This window comes from Engraulis encrasicolus, chromosome 19 (genome assembly GCF_034702125.1).
Source record: "Engraulis encrasicolus isolate BLACKSEA-1 chromosome 19, IST_EnEncr_1.0, whole genome shotgun sequence".
NCBI classification, from domain to species: domain Eukaryota; kingdom Metazoa; phylum Chordata; class Actinopteri; order Clupeiformes; family Engraulidae; genus Engraulis; species Engraulis encrasicolus.
In genome coordinates this window covers 11,895,889-11,915,888 of record NC_085875.1, presented here as the reverse complement: position 1 = coordinate 11,915,888, position 20,000 = coordinate 11,895,889, and the positions used below count along the sequence as shown (strand labels likewise).

General features: G+C 44.3%; 1 protein-coding gene across 3 annotated transcripts in view; it reads right to left on the bottom strand.

The window, feature by feature from the left end:
- LOC134434954 (formin-like) overlaps positions 1 to 20,000 on the bottom strand; it is a 197,962-nt gene that overhangs the window by 118,207 nt on the left and 59,755 nt on the right. For all 3 annotated transcript variants that reach the window (XM_063183646.1, XM_063183644.1, XM_063183645.1), the window contains 4 exons: positions 18,175 to 18,236; positions 10,484 to 10,648; positions 9,378 to 9,964; positions 4,924 to 5,065 (listed from right to left, as the gene is read on the bottom strand). In XM_063183646.1, coding sequence (XP_063039716.1) covers positions 4,924 to 5,065; positions 9,378 to 9,964; positions 10,484 to 10,648; positions 18,175 to 18,236 — 956 coding nt within the window. The remainder of the gene's footprint in view (positions 1 to 4,923; positions 5,066 to 9,377; positions 9,965 to 10,483; positions 10,649 to 18,174; positions 18,237 to 20,000) is intronic.

The following is a 20,000-nucleotide window of genomic DNA, read 5'->3' as shown; positions in this document are numbered from 1 at the left end:
CCACCCATTGCATCCACCATAGGTCAGGACTGTGGGGCTGCTCGCTCTCATAGGTTTGTAGTGACAGACCGTCACCAATAATAAATATAACGTCTTTTTCCTGCATTGTTTGACGCTAATCTGAAAACCCATGTCGTTAAGTTAGCTATGTGGTCCAATTCAGCACTGTAGTAGAAAATAACTTGCAAAATTGGCGGAAGTTTGGAAAGCTTTGTGAAGGGAAGGGAGGCAGCCTGCGTGTGTGTGTGGCTATCCCATCCCCTCTCTCGTCTCGCTCTCGGAGTCGGAGGAGCTTTGGGGATTTGAAGTTGATGCCACGGGAAATGAGTACACACATTAAACTATCATGTCCTAAATTAAGTTATGGCATGCTTATTAAAGTAGCTGCATCTATTGTATTAAACTATTTTGTTATAAAAGCCGCGAATGCATCCTCAAACTGGCTGGATTGGATTTGACTGGATAACACCGATAGATAAACGTGGGCACGTGAAGTAAAAATAATTCAGGTGCTTGGAAAATGTTGGCGAAATCATCGTAAGACGAAGGTAGGGAACTGCAACATTGCACGATTATGAAAGTGATCATGTTGGCTCATGAATTTGTTAGCGCCTGGTCACCTTAGCAAAAAAGCTGCTTAGTTTACCTGTGGTTCATGTGGTGGGATGTCTGCCTTCATGCCTCATATTTGTTCTGTCCCACCCAAACACGTATTCTTGCTTCATTTGGGTTAAGCAAATAAGCTCATAATCAGCCACGCAAGGCCGAAATGTTTAATTCACTACTATCATAACAGCATTAGAATAGAGGACTACCATTCGCGTGACGTCACCCGCTGTTGGCTGGAAACGTTAACAGAAACGTTACGTGTTTGTGCTTTATTTTTTTATTAACGGCTTAAATTTCAGACTTCAAAAAAATATATACTTGCTGGCTTGTCTTACTGGTGTTATAGACCCCTATATTAGGTCACTGCTTCATTTCGTCTTTAATAAGGGGGTAAAGGAAGAGGGATGGAGGAGGATGGTGAGGTACAGTAGGTGGATGGATGGATAGATTGATGGGGGGAGGAGGAAGGAAGATAGTGGGATCAAGTCAAGTCAAGTGTATTGTCAAAAATCTATGTAACAAGGTTAGTTAGCACATAGGTTTGCACTCACCGGCCACTTTATTAGGCACACCTTTCCAACCGTTCATTGAGGCACATTTCTGATCACCCAATCACATGGCAGCAACTCCGTGCATTTAGGCATGTAGACATGGTGGAGGTGATCTGATACAGTTTAAACCAAGCATCAGAGTGGGGGAAGAAGGATTATTTAAATGACTTTGAACATGGCATGGCTGTTGGCGCCAGAAGGGCTTGGTTTGAGTATTTCATAAACTACTGATCTACTGGGGGTATTCAAACACAACCATCTCTAGGGTTTACAGAGAATGGTCTGAAAAAGAAAAATTATGCCTTGTTGATGCCAGAGATGACATTACATTACATTACATTGCACTTAGCTGACGCTTTCATTTTATTCAAAGCGACTTACAGTTATTATTTGTCAGGGTATTGGTTACAGTCCCTGGAGCAATGTGGGGTTAGGTGCCTTGCTCAAGGGCACTTCAGCGATGGAGATGTACCTGTAGGGAGAGGTCAGGGGGGATTCGAACTTGCAACCCCCAGATTGAAAGACCAACTCTCTAACCACTAGGCCACAACTGACCCCTGAGATATGGCATAGATGCGGGATGGGATGTTGATGGAGGAGGGGGGTGGGATGTGAGGGGGACAAAGGGAGAGAAGGAGGAGGATGGTATCGGTATCGGCACCCGATACTGCTCATTATACTCGTACTCATCAAGCACTTGCCGATACCAGGAACGATACTGCTACTACACAAAATAATACAAAATCTTGTCACTTGTCACAAAATCTTGTCTTCTGTAGACTTGAAAGCAGCATGGAAAAAGTGCCACCTCGTACATTTACTAACATTTAAATCTACATGGAAATGGACAATAAAAATATCACAGGTGGAAAAAAAACAAGGCCATGCATTTATTTTCATTGTATTTTGGTGGTACAAGGTATCGGTATCGGTACTCGGTATCGGCAAGTACACACATGAATGTACTCGTACTTGTATCGTTTTTCAAAAAAGTGGTATCAGTGCATCCCTAGTGGGGGGGTTGAAGGAAGGTCATCAAGGTATAGAGGAGGGTGATGAGATGGGATGAGATGGGATGGGATGGGATGGGTGTGGATCCATTTAGCCCTGGCACTGTGCTGAACACGTTTCAACAGCTCCCTGGCACGGAGCTAAGACACGTTTGAAGACCTCCTTTTAAGACTGCAAGGTCAGTTAATGTGGTTGGGATAGGTATTTGCTTGATCAGCAGGGTAAAGAGTAGAAAGGGGAGAGAGAGAGAGAGAGAGAGAGAGAGAGAGAGAGAGAGAGAGAGAGAGAGAGAGAGAGACAGAGAGAGAGAGAGAGAGAGAGAGAGAGAGAGACAGAGAGAGAGAGAGAGAGAGAGAGAGAGAGAGAGAGAGAGAGAGAGAGAGAGAGAGAGAGAGAGGACACATTGAGTATGAATGGAGATAGAGAGATATTAAAGTACCTAAAAAAAGTACCTGAAAAGGGGTATGAAAAGGAATTTCTGAAAGATCAGAAATAGAAAGACAGTCAGAAAGAAGGAAAGACAGATACATAGTAAATATGAAAATATAGAGTGATAGATCAAGAGACAATAGAAAGAGAGAGACGAGAATTCCACTGCCTGGCTGTTAAATAACTCCACTGCTCACCCATCAATCACAGCATCATATCCATGACAACCGGCTATTTGGTTTCCTCAGCGTATGCTTTATGGCAGAACGAGGCTTAAAGATCAACCATCTTACACACAAAGCACACAAGACTGCACTACGGGTCACGAGGGAGGAGGCAATATATCAGAACAAACCAAATAATTACTCTTGAAATGATATCCGTGGCCCTCAGAGTGAATTGGGTCCAAAATCAGCCTGGGCATTTATGGCGTAGACCAGAGCCTTACACACACTACCTGATTTTCTGCAATACAATGATTCGTTCTGTCCACTGCCTATATAACATAAAGATGAACCGATGGGCTGCCCTAGGGCTGCTCCGCTCGATTATGAGAAAAATCAATATCATAATTATTTAAGTCAATATTGATATCACGATTTACGACAATATTTCTTTTAAAGACAAATAACTGTGCTTACACAATTCACAATCTTCCCTTCCTTCAGCAGTGTGAGTGGAGGGCCATAGAGAAACACACAGTGGTGTTCTGCATGAGTCTAGGGTAGCAAGTCTGCTCTGTGCTCGCAATGGCTCAAGTGGAGGGGAATGTATTGTGCTTGGCATAACCTACCTTTTGGCTGTGTAGACAAATGACAAAAATATTGTTTCAACTCGATATTATGACATATAATATTGTTTGACAGCAGTATTGATATCACAATATAAATTCGATATATTGCACAGCCCTAGGCTGCCCCATCTACAGTATATTGTGAGCTGGGCTGTCGGTCCATTGGATTATTTGGCCCTGTATGCCATATAACTAGTCCAGCCGTGTCTGTGGAATTCTTCACAGTGCACTCTCAAGGTACTTTGGCGGGATGGAAATGTAAACCGGCGGAGACCCAAAACACCCTCTAGTGGCGGAGCCAGAGTATCTTCAAATAAACACAGTCCCGACCGCTGATTACTTTTGCCTTCATTTACAAAAAGGCACTGATTATGTTTGATGAAGAAAGCATCTGCTATCTTCAACACCACTTTCATCAATGATAAGTTATCCACAGATTTCACGCTCCCTCCCTCCATCTTTCTTAGCTTGCGTGTGTGTGTGTGAGTGTGAGAGAGTGTGTGTGTGTGTGTGTGTGTGTGTGTGTGTGTGTGTGTGTGTGTGTGTGTGTGTGTGTGTGTGTGTGTGTGTGTGTGTGTGTGTGTGCGTCTGGCTGAGCATGGGAAAGCTGAGAGGCATGAAACAGCTGTTCCCAGTGTGAGGTGTTCTAATGGGACTTTCTCGCTCTGAGCAGGAAACTGAGCATTTTATTGGCCTTTGTTTACAATCTAATTCCTCCCACACAATCCATACAACCGAACGAATGTAAGCCATTCACCGTCTGGACCCAAAAGTGCAAACTGCACAAATTTCGTACCCAGTAAAAAAACAAAAAAAAACAAAGCACACTGGGTCTTGCTTTCACCAAATGTCTTAATCCGTTCCTTTTTTTTCCATCTTCCTGCCTCAGTCGTAACAGTGACGATCACAGTGACGAGCACAGAGAAGACTTATGACAAAGGACAAGGTCATTTCACTGTAAGGTCAAGGTCAATGCAGGTGAGGTCAAACAAACGCGAGGCTACATTACTCTAAAATAAGGCTGTTGCTGAAAAACGAGGCGTGTTGAGGTGAGGTGAGTTAAGGTGAGGACACACGCGGGAATATTTGGCCAAAAAAATCCTCCTCACATTCCATCTGCTATCAATAGTTTATGCTTGGAGGAGAAATGGCTGTTCCAGCCACTATGTTCAGACCTTCTAATCAGGGAAAGAAAAACAAGTGATGATATCCACCAAAGGAAGAACATCCAACCAAACAGGCAGGACAAAGAGACACCTCCATCTATGGTACCCTTCATTTTTTTCCAATCCGGCTTACACACATCACTGTGATTGGGGAAAGAAATAGTGTATACAGCATGAATGGTAATATACTGTATGAATCATCCTAACCTTGAAAGTGTAAGAAGCAAACTGTCTTGGATTTAGTCAAATAGGTGTCTCATACATGCCAGATTAGAGTTTTGTTCACACACACACAAATGCACACAAGCACGCACGCACGCACGCACGCACGCACACACGCACACACAGCCCAACTCTACCATACCTTCTTGGCCTTGGCCTTCTTCTCGAAGGTGTCAGATAAAGGTTTCTTCTTCTGCTGTACGTTGGCTTTGGAGAAGAGGTCCTCAAACTCCTTGGTGTTGATGATGTCCGGCTCCTCCAAAGATCCCCACAGCGTGTTGTTGCTGGTAAAGAGACACACAAAGCAATTTCAGTTTGGAAATAGGAAATAACGGTGCAGCTTTGGATGTCTTCTTATGTTTTTCACTATTCTTTCAAGGTGCGCAGAGAGTGCAAAGTAGTTTATGTACATCAAACTCATTCTGTGTCTATCTCCTATCATTTTTATGAAAACATGAATTACTTTCAAAGTTGTGACGAGGACTAGGAGAAGGTGTGTGGTGTGTGTGTGTGTGTGTACGTGTGCGCTCACGTGTGTGTGTGTGTGTGTGTGTGTGTACGCGTGCGCTCACGTGTGTGTGTGTGTGTGTTTGTGTGTGTGTGTGTGTGTGTGTGTGTGTGTGTGTGTGTGTGTGTGTGTGTGTGTGTGCGCACGTGTTAGTGTGTGTGTGTGTGTGTGTGTGTGTGTGTGTGTGTGTGCACGTGCGCACGTGTGTATGTGTGTGTGTGTGTGTGTGTGTACGCGCGCTCACGTCTGCGTGGGTGTGTACACGCGTGTGTCTTTGTGTGTGCATGTTTGTGTTGTTGAGGACCGGCTGCCAGTGTGGATTCCAGTGGACAGATTGTTCTTCAGCGGAGATAAACAAACTTTGTGTTGCCGTTTATTTAATGTTTACCCCAGCTGCTCTGCTGTTTATTTCCATTTTGCAGGCATGGCAGGGCTCGCCATTTTTTGCGAGCGCAATTCCATGGCAAACACAAAAGGAGGGCGACACTTCTTGTTCAAGTTGTAATTGTAAGTAGTAACAATTAAAGTGAGTAGTTTACTTTACTTTTACTAAAGGTGAATTACTAAAGGTGTAACTCATTAGCGCTGTGTGTCAACCAAACCAACTGCACTTCTTGTCTGCACCCAAAACAAAACAAAACAAAACAAACAGCGTGGCCCTTGCACTTTGGTGCTCGGGCCCTAAAAAAAAAAAACTGTGAAGATGCTGAGTACTGCAGGACCGTGGTTCCTCTGTTGTTGCTTGGTAACAAGTGTTAAAAACAAAAACAAAACAAACATTGGATTCATTGGCGACATTGGGTTGATAGGGTACACGGGGCCCTTTGCCACCTTGAGTTTCCACTACTGTCGTCTTGTGCCAAGGAGATCACATGCATGGGCTACTATCCAGACAATGCCAGGGGCCCATTATACTACAAAGCTGCTTCAGGATAAGTTACGGTTAAGATAAGAGGTAAATCATCCAATACAAGAGCTTTTCTTAAGAAAATGAGGACTCCAGCCTCTTCTATTAGGTGATTTACCTCTTAAGTTAACCTTAACTTATCCTGAACCAGCTTTGTAGTACAGGCCCCAGTCAGATCATGGTGTTTTACTGTTGACAAAACTCTTCCACTGAACCGAAAGTCAAATTTCTTCCGTTATGGAAGTAACATGGCAGCAGTGCTGTGTAGTGCACACAATGGGTATTTCTCAAAGTGAAGTGTCCCCCTAGCCTTGCTATGATGAGTAACGGTGTTTTGAATTATTAATTACTAGGGCTGGGACATTAATGCATTAATGTTGAATAATTAATCACACAAAAATTTACGTGATTTAAAAAAAAAAACTAATTTTAATCGCACTATAATATAGCTACATAGTTCTGGATTAGACCAGTGTGGATGGCAGCATTTCGCCTAATGGTGAACATTGAGAAGAGTTCTCTCTTCTTTTAAAAATGAACAATATTTTTAGATTAAGCTTATTTATTGTCATTATTCAAAATCCATGTGAAAAAAAAAAAACTTTTCACTGTTTAAAAGTCAGATATTTAAATGCAATTAAAATGTGATTAATTCGATTAATTAATTTCAAAGCCTATAGATTAATTCGATTAAAATTTTTAATCGAGTCCCAGCCCTATTAATTACACTTAGAACTAGTGATTGGATAGTCTTTGGTGAAATGGGCGTTACTCGTCCGAGCAAGGCTAGGTCACTTCGCATGGAGAAATACCCACTGTCCATTGTTCACACACTGCATTTTTGACTGTCATTAGGGCAGCACCTGGGCACTTTCAGTGTGAGCGCCCTACGCACATATGTGTAGTGCCCGAAGTGCCACAAGTGTACCATTTGAGACACACAAATTGTCTGTGATATCCCTATCAGGATTCCAAAGGATCTTTTCGCCCTTTTGAATTATTTACAGTGGGCCAAATGTAAGTGTAACAACAAGTCAAATCCGCTGCAATATCCTGTGGAAGTGAGTCAGTGGGGTAGCACAGCCAGAAACACTTAGGAGCATCTGTGGATGACTATCGCTCCGCATTTCTGCACTGAATGAATCAGCACTGGTGACTGTTTAGTCCAGCCAACGATGGACTTGATCAAATTGTCGGGGGGTCCACAACAGGAAATTTAAGCAAGTTGGTGTGCGGCCGTGTGTGTGTGTGTGTGTGTGTGTGTGTGTGTGTGTGTGTGTGTGTGTGTGTGTGTGTGTGTGTGTGTGTGTGTGTGTGTGTGTGTGTGTGTGTGTGTGATGTGAATCAACAGGCTCACGAGCGGCTCCATCAACATGTACTGAATCCTATGTAGTGACATGCCGCAAAATTGTGGTTTGTGTGTGGCCTGCCAAGGAGGTGGGCTGATTGGTGTGTGTGTGTGTGTGTGTGTGTGTGTGTGTGTGTGTGTGTGTGTGTGTGTGTGTGTGTGTGTGTGTGTGTGTGTGTGTGTGTGTGTGTGTGTGTGTGTGTGTGTGTGTGTGTGTGTGTGTGTGTGTGTGTGTGTGTGTGCACACGCGCGTGTGTGTGTGTTTGTGTGCGCGCGCACGCGGTGTGGGGGGGGGTTAGTCCCAAGGCATTCCCCCCTCCCCCTCGCCCTAATCACTGAATCCAACACAAAACCAGCAATTTAACACGATACTTCACATTTCGCAATTTACAGAATAAATTGTCCATAAAATTGCAGGGAAGTAAGCTGCCACTCTTTCAGACGCTGTGGGTGGGGGTGATTTGACAGCTTCTCTGAAGTGTAGTCAATAGCTAAAAATGTACAAAGTATATTTGAAATCTACAAACGTGGCTGAATTCAAATGTGCAGTTATGAATAGTTGATAACATTCAGGGCATCATAGTTGTCATAGCAATTGCAATACTGTACAACTGACCAATTAGCTGATTGTTACTTTATTTGAGAAAACCACATATGTTGCTGTTGTTTCACTGTCATGAATTGGAGCTAAAGCTGGGGATGCAGGGACTGCGAAAGCAAAAGTGGCTTGTACGTCATCCAACCAGCTCACCGCTATCTTATTTAGCAGAGGTCGATGCTCTCATCAAGTCATCTATCCTTGTCAAAAAAAACAGAACAGCCTCTCATTTCCTCTCAGGAATCACCACTCATCCTATACTTCCTCCATTGTGGTCATGAATATATCTACCCAGTTGTTTACCAATACCAAATTCATATGGTGAATAAATAGCTGTCAACCACACCACAGCCCCATTGCCTTGTGTGTTCCATCAGTTATGGAAATAATTTGGGAGTTCAGACGCAGAACCCTCCAACTACATTTGTTATGAATGTGCAGACATTCGTACAGTCGGCCGTGATTCTATACATTCAGTCCACCTTTTGTTGATTTGGCTTGAATTGTTGAATTGATGATACAATTTTAAGGCTCTTTTTGAAATGTAATTTAATTTTAAACTCCATTCCATTGTTATTGCATCAAATGTATAATAATACAGGCTGCAATTCTGGGAGTTCCTGGGAAGCCCCAGAGAGTCTCAGAGCACAAACAGACGGGATAACAAGGGTGCAGTCAAACAGTGTGTTGCTCAATAAGAAACGGGATGGGTGGGTGTAACACAAAAACACACGATCACAGGCGATCATGGTATTGGCTAATCTGATGTGCACAAACAAGTGTGGATTCACCACAGCAGGTATTTACTGTACTGTACTTCTGTGCAGCAATAGTGGTCACTACTGTATCTGTATTACACACACACACACACACACACACACACACACACACACACACACACACACACACACACACACACACACACACACACACACACACACACACACACACACACACACACACACACACACGAGCACAGCACGCAGGCACGCACGGCACGGCACGCATGGCACGGCACGCACGCACAGAAAAAACTACAGTAGCTGGCATCCATAACATTCACTTAGTGTCATGGATCTGCATGGGACAAGGTCCTAGTGTGTGTGTGTGTGTGTGTGTGTGTGTGTGTGTGTGTGTGTGTGTGTGTGTGTGTGTGTGTGTGTGTGTGTGTGTGTGTGTGTGTGTGTGTGTGTGTGTGTGTGTGTCCGTCCTGTGTGGTGTGGTGTGTGACTCACTTGGTGTCCTGGATCTGTATGCGAGTCCAATAGAGGGACTTCATGGGGCAGGCTGGCTCCACGGCGGGCTTGCGGGGCGGCGCCTGCCGTAACTGGCCGAAGGAGCCCAGGGAGGGCGGAGGAGGCGCAGGAGGGCCACCGAAGCCCGGCATGGGGGGAGGAGGAGGAGGACCACACCCTGGAGGAGGTGGAGGAGGAGGTGGCCCGCCTACACCAGGCAAGGGTGGCGGGGGTGGAGGTCCACCAGGCCCAGCCATCCCAGGCAGAGGAGGTGGAGGTGGGGGTGGCAGGGGGCCGCCGGCACCCATCCCTGGTAAAGGAGGTGGTGGTGGGGGAGGCATGAAGGGTCCTCCTGATGACCCTGGCAGGGGTGGAGGAGGAGGTGGGGGTGGGGGTGGAGGTGGGGGTGCAGAGGGACCCCCCGGACCTCCTGGACCCTGCTCCGCCCTCCGGAGCGTGTCTGGGTTGAGTCTCTTAGGCATGGGGCTGGAGGCGGGCCGACCGTTCGCCGGTGCCTCTCCGTCGGGCGTCTTGATGAAGGTCTCGCGGTCGGTCTGGACGCAGACATTGCGTGTGGTGCGAGGCGCCTGGTGTACAAGGAAAATATGGGATGTTAATATAACTAAAGTAAACTTATAGTATATGACTCCAGATAGAGTGCTTACAACACTGCGAAGAGTCAAATTACTCTGGAGCCAAAAGTTAATGTAAAAATTATGGCCAGTCTAATTTCAACTCTACAGTAGAGCAAGATGACTACCCACCTACTCTGCTCCAGGTACCAACAGTGTTCATCTTTTTTCACATTCCAGTGTTAAAATGTACAAAATACTGAGTGGAACTGAAAATGTTAAACTGACCAAAGAGTGAAATTTAACGCTATTTCTGAGTGGGACCAAATGCTCCATGAAATGGAGTTCTTTTTTGCACTTTATGTCAGTCTGTAAATGCCAGTCCTGTGTATGTCTATGTCCTGTCATAGTATAGAGGGAGAAATGTAATTTCAATTTCGTTGTATGACCTGTGCATATGAAGAAACTGACCATAAAAGCTGACTTGACTTGATTTCATCTCTTTAAGAGTCATAATAACAGTGGTATTTTTACCGTGTTCTCGTCCTCGGTGGAGGTGGCTGCGTCGCGGAGGCTGCCATACAGGTGTCCGGGGCTGTAGGCGCGGTCGCGCTGCATCTTGGTGATGGCCGTCTCGAGCCGAGACACCTGGACCGCATTCTCACCACGCACCTGGAAGATCTGCAGCTCGAAGTCAGCCTGGAGGTGGGGAGGAGCGGCGGAGGAAAAAAAAAAATATATTTTAGTTTGTTTTTGTGTGCTTTTCAGTCCAGACAGTAGATAAGCACATATGTATAGTACATATGTACATACAATACATTTAATACATACAGTCTATACATATGTACATATGGATGCATACGTACATAATTACATTCATACATCAGAGGTTACCAAAGTAAAAGTAGAAATATAGTCATGGTGTAAGTACAACATTGCAAGTACAAGTTGTTACAACAACCTAAATGTCTACAAAAACTGGGTTTTGGGAAGGCAGGAAATGAGAGAGATGAGGAAAAGACAGAGAAGTTACTTCTCAGGCCACAATCAAAAATTGGCACCTTCCTTTCTGGTTTATGGCAAACTCACATCTTGCACACACGCTCAAGAGACTTCAAATCATGTCAACAGGGCTATCATCACTCAGACTGTTACACGCAGACTCTTGAGGCCACACCAATTTAATTTGTTGGTTCTCGGATTCGCCTCTTGTATTTTGTAACAAAATGGAAAAAAAAAAAAAACCAGTTTCAATACCCCAAAAAATGAAATCGCTAAAAAAACCCAAGACTGCATGTTTTCATGAACGGGGAGGTGTCTCTTTAGTAGTTGGAGGTCATGTGACGTATAGAACCAATAAAACCACTCCTTTCAACATGCCGATTACGACTAGCGAATCAGGAAGCATGTTACATTCAAACATTTACAGACAAACATGCAATGGCAAGTTGAAGCCCCTGTGGGTTAGCAGTAGCAGCGGTGAAACACAGTATTGCTCTTAGTGGAATTAGTGGAGTGGGATAGCAGTTTTAAAAAAGAAAAACAACAACTATTCAACTGTTGAATCATCTCAGTTTATTCAAACCAGATTAATATAATAATTGCCCTGTGAGCTAATTTTGTGCCTGGTCTATTTGGCTGCCTTAATTCCCTTCTACACTGTCCTTCTCCATGTCCAGGTGTTTGCCTGTCTTGCACCTTCCTTTGGAGGTCCATGTGAGGCTGATATACAGGTGGTATAACCACACGACTATTTTTTTTTTTTTTTTCGCCCTCTCGCTTCAACTTTTTCCTGAAAAAATCCGAGAACCAACAAATTAAATTGGTGTGGCCTTACAGAGATTAATAATGTTGAACCAATAATATTGGTCATAACTGAAAAAAAACTTCTTCCAAACAAATTCACTACAGCTTTTTCTTGGGAAAAAATAAATTTCTTTCATATTTTGATGAAATTCCATAAATCAATGTTATAGTTCATTACATGTAATTGCAATTAAACTGTACTTTAGTAGTGTTGATTTGATTTATGTACATGTATTCAAAACAGCCAAAATGGATTTTTACTAGGCCTACTATAATGTGGCATGCACATTGGGAAAAAAAAAAACCATGATTAACGTTTGACATTTTTCCCTCAAATCAACAGTCCATGGGAATGTACTTTCAGATTTCTCACAGAACTAGCAAACACTGGAAAGGAGACAGAAATAAGCGTGAGTCAGACAACACAACCCCAACAGGAAACGTGTATGCTGTACAGGCCATGTATCTGCCATCACATTCGCCACGCAAAAGGTTTGAAATACTAGTACAGTGGTGCAGTGGTATTTCCCATTTACAGGTATAATACCTCAATACACAGCCAACTCTAATCCAGGGTCACATGCAGCAAAGTATGTAACTCAACCAAATCTCACACCGAAAGCTTAAGGACGTCAAAGGTCTTTATATTCCCAAGACTCTGTGCTGTAACTACTGGTAAGGCAGCCAGACCATGGGGTCCAATCACCTCCTTAGAAAAGCTGTACTAAAGGTACAAACACCTTGAAGCCACTTCAGGTCAAGAGGTGACTGGATCACAATGGTAGCAGTTGTAGAGAGTTACTTGTGCACAATCCCTGGTGCTGAACAAAAAGATTACGTATTTTTGAAAAAAGGTTCGCATACTCCTCTGGATTTTTTCTTCTTTAAGTTATTTTTTCTTCTTTTTATTCATTCATTCACTGGCAATGACGTTTCGACCTCTCGGTCAAAAAATCCAAAGGAGTGTGCAAACGTTTTTTCAAAAAAATACACAATGGTAGCAGGCCTTGGCCAAGACCAGACGTGGGCAAACTCAGGCCTGGGGGCCACATGCGGCCCGCTGTGCCATTTCATAGTGAACAAATTATGCCAGCATATAATATTTATATTATCAACACCAGTAAGCTGCCCGTTACATCCGGCCCTTCAGGCAATATTTGAAAACCAATGTGGCCCCTGGACCAAAATAAGTGCCTACCCCTGGCCTAGCTCTGAAGGCTAATTCTCGGACCAAAGTTCGCATTACTGAGGGTGCTGTGGGTAATTGAGCCCCCTGTCCAAGACAGTGTTACAGAAATATGAATGCCGTAAATCGTTACAAAACTCTCAATTATGAAGGGATAATTCTCACTCGCCCTCAGAAATTAGGCTGCCCTTCTCTTGCATGGGATGCAGTCAAAAAAAATGAGACGCACATTTGAAATTCACCCCTCTGGCCAGTAATCGTTTCTCAATTCGGCCATTCCAGACCCTCTGTGTGGGTGAAATTAGTGCAAGAGTATGGTATGACCAGACTAGTCAGAACCCTCTCACCCACGCAAAATCTCTGCGATGTCCAGCCTGATTTGAACTAAAAACAAACCCTGCATGACATAAAGGAATGAAGGGATGAAGAAAGAGGGGGCTTTGGGCTTTGGCGGCTGGTGTATGTTACGACCTCTCTCTGATGAGGGTGCAGACAGGTGAAAGAGAAATCTTACAAAAACTAACAAAAAAATCTCCATTTGGCATTCTGTTAGATGGAGACATGAGACATGAAACTATTGGAATACCTGTCTGCAAAGCGGCGCCCTTGGCAACTCACAGCTTGGGTGAATAAACAGGGGCTTAATGCTGATATCAACAGGCAGCGATCACACAGAGGTCACGAAAGATACACCCGTAAACATGCTGATACACACAACATGCATACACACACGCACACGCACGTACACACGCACGTTCACACGCACACACGCACACGCACACACACACACACACACACACACACACACACACACACACACACAATGTGCATAACGGACAAAAACAAAATAGAAGACATGCAAAAAGCAAGCTTACAAGCAAAAAAGGAAAGACAAAAAGAAAGAAAGAAAGAAAGAAAGAAAGAAAGAAAGAAAGAAAGAAAGAAAGAAAGACACAAGAGAAGACAGAAGCCCTACAGTACACAAGTCTCTAGAATAAAATGAAATCAAGCGGACATGTCCAGCTTGTAAGTGGCGATCTAATTTCCCATGAGGAGCTGGCAGTAGGTACAGTACAGAGGTGGTCACATCTGGAGCCAATCATCCTCCAGAGGATCTACTGTATCCCACAGCTCAGCTTCCAGACCAGGCTCAGGCTCAGACATACTGTAGGCCAATGTTTCTCAAACTTTTCGTGCCATTCCCCCCTTCAGACGAAGGGTGTCTGTCTGCGCCTCCCTTGAGCAAAATGGTTACGAAAATACAAATAAATAGGCTTTCGTAAAGTTTATTAGAGCCTAATATACGCGTATATGGCCTATGATGTTCTCTAAATATTAGTGAATAAATTAATGACTGTATTGTGATTGTAAAGTGAATGTGTTGACTTAATGGCAAGGCAGAAAAGTATTAAAAAAGGAAAAACCTTCTGACTTAACGCGCCTCCCCTCCAATACCTCCGCGCCCCCCTAGGGGGGCTTCCGCCCCACTTTGAGAAACACTGCTGTAGGCTGACTTCACTGCTTGTCTCCTGTGTCACGGAGGAGTCACTGGACGCTGGCCTGCATGATTTGAAGACCTGCTCCTTCTCACATCTCTATATTTCATATATATATGTTGGGCTTTTTATGCCTTTTGACAGGTCTAAAGAGAGATAGAGACGTGGAGATGGTCACATGTAGACTGCATTTTGAACCCCAATGAGTCTCCATCGGCACTTGTCTGCTCTACCCATGGTACTCTGTACTCGTCTGCCCTTGGCTGCTGTACCCATGATGCCACTGTATCTCTTTTACACGCTCTGTGTGAATGTCTTATGCCTCTTTTCCACTGCTGGTTTTCTGGTAGGCCTAACAGCCCGACAAAGCACGACTTGGCTGCAACTTTTTGCTTTTTGAATAGGCATGACACAACTCAACTGTAAAGCAAAATGTGGCGGCACAGTCATACTGTGTCGAGCTGTAGGCCTATCGGAAAACCGGCAGTGGAAAAGAGGCATTTGTGGACCAAATCAGTTAGTCGCCAAGGCACCAGCAGGGAGACATGACGCTACAAACCCCATATCCCCATATGCAGATTTCTAGTCTGAAACCTTCTAAAAGCATTACAAAAACCTGAAGTAGAGAGAGAGGGTCCGTGTTAAAAGTCCTTTATTATTATTACATGGACATCATAGTAGATAGCCGACGCATTTCGGTCGTGTGCGACTTCTTCAGGGCTAATTCATTAGCCTTGAAGAAGGTTGCACGTGACTGAAACGTGTTGGCTATCAATGGTGTCCATGTAATAATAATAAATGACTTTTAACACGGACTTCAGAGTGCCTCTGACCCTCTCTCTACTTCAAGTTTGCAACTATGGAAACCGATGAGCACTTGAAGGTTTTACACAATTACCCCACGGACGCAACTCATCCCCTCTCTCTTTTCCGTTACAAAAACCTGTTCAAATTCATTTTGAAATAGTAGCCTATTTCCTCCAAGAAATCGCAATCAAAAAGCCATTTAAATGTCTCAGTCTCTCAACCAGCCTCATGATTGGGCTGCTGACCCATAGGAGCACCACTGTACAAAATTGGCAGCACAACCCACTGGATGGAACTAGGATAACAATCGTAACTTACAGTAATTGTAAAAGCAAACAATATCAGGTTAACATGACTTACGTTACACTAAAGCATACAAGGTCTATGGCATAAGAACACTTGGGTGGGAAAATATTAATCACAATGTGAAATCTACTCTCCGGCATAATGGCATCCCAGAGAGACAGAGAGAAAGAGAGAGAGAGCGAGAGACAGACAGACAGACAGACAGACAAAGAGGCAGGGAGAGAGAGCAAAAGAGAGAGAAAGAGAGAGAGAGAAACAGACCGACAGACAGACAGATAGAGAGACAGAGAGACAGAGACAGAGACAGAGAGAGCAGGATATATTTAGGGAATATCATGTTCATAGCAGGAAGCACCCTGTGTCCGTAGGAAGCAACTAATATTTTCTTTGCCCATAGTAATGAACATAGGTGAAAGGTTGTCATGTAAAGGCCATTATCTCTATTTATTTTGTGATATTTGTTTTAAGTGTATGAAGTGCATGGCTGTCCTACAGCATTGTAGACTCAGTCCCCATGCATTATTCAAAAGAGCTGCTGAAAAACCTCCCGTTATCTCTAAACATCTTCCAGACTTCCTTTCTGTATCTCTCTGTCTCTGTCTCTCTCTCTGTCTCTCTCTGTCTCTCTCTCTCTCTCTATCTCATGTACAGCACACCAGGCACACACAGACACATTTTCTGTCTGTCTTTCTGTCTCTTGCACACACACACACACACACAAACACTCACGCACACACGCACACACACACACTGACACTCGCACACACAAACACTCACGCACACACACACACACACTGACGCTCGCACACACAGACACACATAGACACACACACACGCACGCAAACGCATGCACACATGCAGGCAGGCAGGCAGCAGGCAGGCAGGCAGGCAGGCAGGCAGGCAGGCAGGCAGGCAGGCAGGCAGGCAGCAGGCAGGCAGGCAGGCAGGCACGCACACACACTAGACTCCCAGTCCATCTCTCTCCTAAAAACACTTCTCACTCTCTATCTTTGCTACCTGTGCATGCACACACACAGGCACGCCCAACTACGCACCCACACGCACACAAACAAACACAAACAGACACGCATACACACATACTGATATAAGCAGCACATTTTGCTCTCTCTTTGCTAGAGTCAGTCTGCCATTTCTGCCTCCGTGAAGATTATGTGCCTTCCGAAACAATGAAATGCAATATCTCTCTGGCCAGAGCAGGTAGAACTGGCGGGAGGATATGTTGCGGTTTTAACCCTTTGAGGAGTAAGGAATTTCTAGAGGTTCTTCTAGAATTTTACTTGAACACTCTACAACTCCCATAGAAGTCTGTGTTAAAAATCTTGCAAAGTCCTTATGACATCATAATGAGAACTCAAAATTTGGGCAAAATTCTAATCACATATTTCTGATGGTACTCCTCAAAGTTAAATATCCTCTAGTGGGGTAGCATGGCAGCCCCTTGGTGCCTTTGGGTTAGAATTCAGGCTGAGTCAGGGCCCATGACAGCTTCTTCCAGGCCGGGGACAAAGTCATCTGAAAGGTCCCACAACTCAATAAACACAATGTAACAGGGACCCAATTCATGTAACTGGGCCTGGGGAAACTGACCCTTTTGTCTCCTCTGTTGTCTCCACCTGTTGGCAGCAGAAGCCGCCTTTACACACAGAAAAGCAAAACAAAACAAAACACCCACAATCGCCTTTCTAGCGTTTACAAAGAGCTAACAGCTATAGCCCAGAAAAGAATGAAACCCCCCTGACCCCCCCCACCACCACCACATCAAGCCAGAATCTGGCCTTTGGAGTAATCCCGTTTGCGGTAAGTGACGAACATTGATGAAGCCTCCGCCGCGTCCAAGTTCCATTAGTTGACCTCCGGCGATGGAGGTGCATATAAACACCTCCAGCCGTGGTTTATTTAAGGCCAGGCCAGAGCGGAAAAGGCCCGGACAAGGAACAGAGCTGAGGCAGGCAAGCCCATCATCAACAGATATGAAGCAACTGGAGCAAAACCAAACTAAAGTGTGCAGAGTCACGGCACACAGGTGGTGAATTACTGTGCAGTCGGTTATCACGGTCGAGTCATGGATTTCACTTACTCTCCTGACATCTAGTGGGATTTTGTGGTAACTGCAGGCAGTTCCAGTTGTGAGAAATAGGCAGAGGCTGTTGGTGTCAGTGTGGGGGTTCAGTCACCCTGGCGTCAGAAACTTAGGTGCTGTTTCCACGTAGCAGGATATTTTTTTCTCCTGCTATTTTTTTCTCCTGCACCTGGATTTTTAAATATCTGCTACGTGGAAACGGAAGGCCAAAACCAATGCAAAACCAATACAAGCAGGAGAAAAAAATATCCACATATAAAAATATCCAGCTACGTGGAAACGGCACCTTACAGCCCTGCCACATATTTGCGCCAGCCAATTCAATGGACCAGCTGATCCTAATCACCACAGTCTCTTCAGCCAGGTTAATGAGCTAATTATTTCAATCACCTGTGTTAGCAGCACAGGCATAAGAAGGAATATCTGGCAGGATTTTCACTTTCTCAATCCAGTTTGTTTGCGTCTAGGTTCAGCGAAGGGTTGCCAGCAGTGTTAATGGGTGGCAAGAGGTTGCAGCACTTACTTGTAGCTTCTCCACCTCCTCTTTGCACTCCCTCTTCAGCTGGAGCAGGGCAGCTTGATGCTCTGGAATGGTGAAGTTGGGAGAAAGTTCAATTGAATTAAATATGAAGCATGTGTAGCCTTCTCTCTGTTTCTCTCTCTCTCTCTCTCTCTCTCTCTCTCTCTCTCTCTCTCTCTCTCTCTCTCTCTCTCTCTCTCTCTCTCTCTCTCTCTCTCGACATATTCAGGCACATGCTCTACACATGCACACACATCCACACATATGCACGCACGAACGCACATCGCATGCATGCACGCACGCACAATCACACACATGCACGCACGCATGCAAGCACACACACACACACACACACACACACATAAGGGCCTTTCAAATAATTCAATGTAGATCATGGCCTATTTGAGCAATTTGGCCCAAGGCATGGTCACTGCCGCTTAACCAATGGAAAACTTTCTCCCTTGGAACAGATTTGCCAAACCTGATTTCAGTGTCCATGTGCAAATGGGCTCACATACACAGTGTTACATACTTGCCTTTTGTAAATCATCATCAACTGCCAAAAGGTGACATGATGATAAAACGTGTTTATTCTCTCACGTCTAAAGTTTGCGCAAACCCATTTTTTAAACGACTTAATCTGGCACCAGGTGTGCATCGGGCTGAGCCAAATGGGTTAAAGGGGTATGCCACTATTTTGGGGCTTAGTACAGTTAAAATCGTTGGCTGGGGTTTATAAAGGTGGTAAATGGGTTAAAGGGCAACTCCTGCCAAATTCAATGTGCTGTTGTATTGCTCACGCTACCCTTAACTTGTCCGTACCCGGTGACGCCGCATTTTTTGGCTCAGCCCTTTCCGAGATATGAGCTATTCTAATGGGGGCAACTTTTGTTTACATTTCAAAAAAACATTTTTATTTATTCCCAAAAACATCCAAGAGGTTATGCAACATCAGCAGACAGCTAGCAAACAGGGATGCCTTTTGGGGAAAATATTTGGAGTAGGCCTATGCTCATTCATTTTAAATGTAAACAAAAGTTGCCCCCATTAGAATAGCTCATATCTTGGAAAGGCCTGGGCCAAAAACTGTGGCGTCACCGGGTACTGACAAGTCAAGGGTAGCGTGAGCAATACAACAGCACATTGAAATTGGCAGGAGTTGCCCTTCAAGAGGAATCATCTGACCAGCAGCCCACGAAAATTATAGCATGGAAACATGCTCACACATCAGGTCCAATGTTAACTTAGCTAATCCTTCCACTGCTTCATGTGGAATATTGCACTCCATCTTGTTTTTAGGCAGATTCTCACTATAGTGTGTACGTACGTAGGCCACGCAATCGGCAGTGGTGCCAATAGGACCTGTGAGCCGCTTGAAAAAAAAACCATATTTGGCTTCATCAAACTCTTTGAAAGATGAAATCTGGTACTTAACTGTACCAATGCGGTTTGCAAATAGGGTGAGTCTTTTGGAGAAGACCAGACATGGTGTAAAAAACGTAGAAAATCTTCGAGAAGACCCCTTATTGTTTGTTTTCGCATATTTTTTCGACAAATACAAACCTATAGACTTTGTGAATGATTTTGATTACCAATTCTGCAATATAAACTTTTAAAGCTCACAAATTATTTCAAAGGAGCTGGAGTTGCAAGCCCAATTATCAATTCCAGCTGCTCCTCATAATCGCAAGTCAGAAAACATCTACCCCGCACCTCAGTGGTACAATGAGATCTCTGTGCCCCTGAATTTTCCTGATTCAGGAGTATTTTTTTTCAAAAAATTCAGAAGCCCTGGCTGACTTCAGTTGGCTTTGTATTACAAAATATGT